At 36.4% G+C, this 5000-nt stretch overlaps 1 protein-coding gene across 1 annotated transcript in view; it reads left to right on the top strand.

Moving 5' to 3' along the window:
- LOC132853930 (dickkopf-related protein 4-like) overlaps positions 1–1965 on the top strand; it is a 3823-nt gene extending 1858 nt beyond the window's left edge. The window contains exon 5 of the mRNA XM_060882009.1: positions 1202–1965. Within this exon, the coding sequence (XP_060737992.1) occupies positions 1202–1467 (266 nt within the window). The 3' untranslated portion in view covers positions 1468–1965. The remainder of the gene's footprint in view (positions 1–1201) is intronic.
- The last annotated feature ends 3035 nt before the right edge of the window (positions 1966–5000 follow it).

Here is a 5000-nt window from a genome sequence, read left to right as displayed (position 1 = left end):
CCAAGCAGAAATCACAGGAGATAGAAGAGCTTTAGTAGCTTATAGCTTATAATAACAGTCACATTAAAGAAGCGGTTTACTATATTTCCGGTCCTTTTTCCCACCGCAATCAAAACACAATGACTAAAGAAACCATATATTGGTTAAAAATACAGGTTCGAGTGATTATGTTTATGTTAATTGTTCATGTTAATTGTTTAGCACAAGTTCTTATTAGTGATAATACAGTAAAATTTAAAAACAACTTGAACATGTCACTCGTGAACTTTTACGCACAAACTTCTGAAGAGGACTCGAAGGTAGCATTAAAAGTGTAAAGGTTGGTTTCTGTTTAAAACTTCAGTCAGTGTGATGTGGTCAGCTGTCAGCTTCCACTAGCCTTAATTTGAGAAGTTATCCGTTTTATAATAATAATAATTATGTCGCTTTGTAGAAGCCAACATTCTGTTTTCCTATTTCAGCTTAGACAAAAATGTATAAAATTTAATGCGGCCTAGGGGCTTTCGAGCCACATGCACCAAATTCGGATATGTCGTAGACGCTGGTCTGAAGTTTGTTGCTATTACTTTTCTAAGCAATCAGAGTACCGGTACTTCCGGTACCGGGTCTCAAATTGGCCTTTTTTCCCATAGACTCCCATTATAAACTTTGGAGGTTTATAACTCGACCAGCTCCTTTAGGGTGATACTCTGAACAAAGTTTTAAATTGGTGTACCGACTGGCCTTTCGGTTGTCCCACAGCCCCGCCCCCAAAATATGCAAAATCAAAAAACTTTTTACAACATGGACATGTGACATATCAAAACACTCAGAACAATGAGGGGAACTTCCTCACGTGTATTCTGATGACATCACATGCTCGTCTCCACTTGCCTCCAAATGTTTTGGCACCCTATCTTTCTGTCCACTTGCCTCCAAAAGTAACACTGACCCTTATGTCCACTCGTCTCCAAAAAGCACCGGCCTTTGCGAATACTTGCCTCGTCAAAGCCAACATCAAAGTTTGTTGCGACGAACTTTACAAATCTAGTTCATAATAATAATAATAATAATAATAATAATAATAATAATAATAATAATAATGATGATGATGACTATAATAATACTTATTATTATTATTATCATGATTATTGTTATTATTATTATTATAATTATAAAACGATTCATAATCATTAAAAACGTGACTCATTTGTACGCACAGGACAGAAGAGGAGGAGAAACTGTTTGCGCTCCGGTGACTGTGGAGAAGGCTGGTGTTGCGTTCAGTACAACGGTGGAAGACGGTGCCAGAAGGTTCTTCAAGAAAGCGAGATGTGCCTTTTAGGAGCGCGGCCAAAGTCTAAAACCCGCAGATTTTTGGAGCGATGCCCCTGCACGGCGGGTTTGAACTGTCTTCGGATGCCTGGTAGCCTCAAGGGACAAGGAGAGTGTCGTGTTCAAGAAAATGAAGGAGGCAACCCGCATTAGGGTGTGTCTGAAACCTAAAACACTAACGGCTTCTCAGGCAGAGCCCGGCGGCGGCCTGTGTCCGAATCCGATGCTTGTTTAGAAAAAGAAAAAAGAAAAGACAGCATGACGAACACATGGCCAATTATTTTTAAAAGCATTGTCGATCTTTAACTGGCCGAGAAAGACATCCCACAATCCTGTGCATCACACACCGATCAGTCTGGTGACAAAACATCAACATCGGTGTGGACAATTTGGTTCAACAAACAAATTATTATTTAATTTCCACACAAAATAATGTATTATTTTGAATATTTCTTATATTATTTTTTCCCTTCCACATGAATTCCCAGCACTTCTTATTATGTAGTTAGCAAGCAGATACCTCAGGCTTCTGTGTCGCAGGCTAACATACAGCACTCAAATAACTATATGTTATAAATACGTTTTAACAATAGATCTGATCCGAAGACGTTTTTAACTCTTAAACATCTGTATTTATATTTCAGATATTTACATGAGGTGAATATTTCTATCTGTATACCTTCATATATTTTTCATTAGCTTAGCTTCTTCGTAGCTAAAATGTTTTCGCTTGAATTAGCAGATTTTATCAAACGAATTTAACAAGTTTCGCTATGAAAACAAGTCACCTGCTTTTCCGTTTCAGACACAACAGTCTATGACTGAAGGCATGTTTTTATTTGTTTTATTATTTTATATTTTTTGTGCTCTGGCACATGAATGTGTAAAGTTTGAATGTAATCTGTTAGGCTAAGACATGTATAGTGAAAAATTATTTTCTTAGATTTATCTTATTAGCATTGTGCAAACTACGTGTCTAAATCACCGCTTCTGCATCAGACACTCGTCGGTTGAGTTAAACCTTTAAACATGGGGTGAAAAAGATTCATCGTTTAGGAGAATCGCTTTGTTCCCCAACAGTCTGAATGAATTTCAGTGGGAATTAAACGTTAATTAAACCTGACTCATGAATGAAAGGTGCTACTGGATTCTCGATTCTGATTGGTCAGAAGATCACAGGTTTATATTAACATGCTCGTATTAATACAGTACGTTATCACGTCTGTTACAGGACAACCTGCATGCTCAAAGGCTAATCATTAAAAATGGATTTCAAAACAAACCATAACTTGTTATTTAGGAGAAAAAATCCGTGTAATCTTTAATATGCTGAAGCTTTCTGTAATGTGACATTTATTTAAAATTTATGGAAGGAGTCTCTTTTCAGACGTAGGGATGTCTCCTTTGCTAATTTTAGTGAGCATTAAATAAATAAATATAAACAGATAAGAAAAAAAAATCTTATATATATATATATGAGGAATAAAACACCCCGAGACATGGAATTATAGGAAAATAGTTACACAGGCATGCAGTTTGCACAATGCTAACTAAACGTATAAGGTGTTAGCTAAACTTAGCCTTGTAACTCCAGTACAAAACAAAACGTCTTGATTTATTTCATGGCCGAACTATTATTTTAAGCGAATTATTATTACTATTAGTGTTTTTTTTTTTTTTAATAGGATTCATAAAATCCATGCGCACCAATTTTGTGACATTAAAACTAACGGTTATGAGAGAACATTTTCATTTACACATTCAGACAGATGTCCAGAAAAATGAACAAGCTTGGGACAGACTCCGCCGATGGAGCCTACAATTAATTAAACACGTTAATTTAATCCTTTTGTATGTGAAATCATGTTTGCTTGCTGTTTTTAATCTGTTGTACACGATTATTATGATTTAATATCTATAATTAGCTATAGTTACTGTATATCTATTCTGAATGTAGGATGTGCTGGTTTATTCCCTAATGGATATTTATAGCACTTACACACTCTTTTCTCTGTATTCTTGCTTTATTAGCTATGAATTGTAAAAAATAATAATAATAATAATAATAACAATAATAATAATTTAGCGAAGAATTGAGTCATTAGATTCGAGCACTTGTTTTAGAGTGAAATATCTTTTCAAATAAAGGCTTTTTTTGTTGAAATCCAAACACTTACGTCTTTTAAATTGCGTTTATATCTCTAACGTTATGTTTAAATGACTTTCAGCTATTTTTAGTCTAAGTCTTAGTGATCGTTGTGATCGTGTTTTTTATTTTTTTATTTTTGTCGCCACCTAGTGACAGCAATGCAGAAATGCACTCGTTCCACCAAGGGAAGAGGAGATAGAGGATACACCCTAATTTTAAACACATGCAGCAAAAACCACAAAGCTTTTCAGCGTTCTTCCAAAAGCAGCTGCATTGCAGAGATACAGATAATAAATCTACACAATGTCTTGCTACGTTTTTTAAGGCCAGAACTTTTATGAGTCTCCTCCCAGTTTCTGATTACACGGATTCAGCTCTTCTTACAGCAGTCGGAGTAACTAAACTGGCACACAGTGTTCACCCCGGAGCTCAGGTTACTCCTCAGGCTTCCCAGCTGTTCGGATGCATTAGACGATCTTGGACTGTTATAATTATCCGGGCTGATTTAGTTCAGGCAGAAACTTGAGCTTGGATTTTATTCAGTACCGGACACACCTGTTCTACTCCACCACATCATACTAACTAGTGCTTGTGCAAGTTACAGGATTCAGGAAGGCATATAATAACGCACATTAGGGACATTTTCTGTACTGTTTTTCCCAGCAGACTCCAACATTGACAATCAGCCTACAGCGCATATATTTAGAAAGCGGAGAACCTGGAGAAAACACCTGAAGCACTGAGAGAACATGCAAACTCCACACACACATACACACAACCACACACACACACACACACAAATGCACGCACGCACAAACAATGTGGATACCGGAATCAAACCCCAACCCTGGAGATGTGAGGCAAACGTGCTAAAGCATTTTATTCTTTGTATACAACATTTTGCCTAGAATTAAATAGAATTTATTATTAGTTATATTTTACATCTGCATAAGTTCACTCTTTTTATCGTTCAAGTTAAAGCAGGTATGAAGTTGTTCCGTCATCAGCCAATCAATTTCTCTATCTTATAAATTAAGATAAAACTTGATTTAAACACAAAACAAAACAAAAAAAAGTAATTTAACCCATTTAAAACAATGCCCCTGAGCCTGAGGTGGGTTTTTACTTTTATACCAATACACGTGATTCCATTTGCCCAGTCCTATTTTATTGTTCAAGCTACATGATGATGTGATGTTTATAGATGACTTCACGTCATGCTGTGTCCTAAAACAACCAACTAGTGATTTCAGCCGTTTAAACACACTTACCAGTCGGAGCTACCATCAGCTAAATAACTAAAGCTAGCTCACTTTGTCGATCCTCTATCCTCAGTGCTACTTAATCGAGTTGTAATGTTCTGGCAAATAAATATTTCCTTCAGCATTGGTGTTGATTTCCTTGTAAACGCAGCACATTGTCCGTGTTTTGTTCAACCTGATTGATCAGGGGGTGCTTGATATCAGTTAGCGCTTTTCAGAAAAACTGAATTTTGTTCACCTTTGAAGCTCCACTGCAGAGGCGGGAAAAAACCCAA

The sequence above is a fragment of the Tachysurus vachellii genome, chromosome 11 (assembly GCF_030014155.1).
Source record: "Tachysurus vachellii isolate PV-2020 chromosome 11, HZAU_Pvac_v1, whole genome shotgun sequence".
Classification (NCBI taxonomy): domain Eukaryota; kingdom Metazoa; phylum Chordata; class Actinopteri; order Siluriformes; family Bagridae; genus Tachysurus; species Tachysurus vachellii.
Note: the sequence above shows the minus strand (reverse complement) of the source record. Positions and strands in the feature narration are given on the sequence as shown.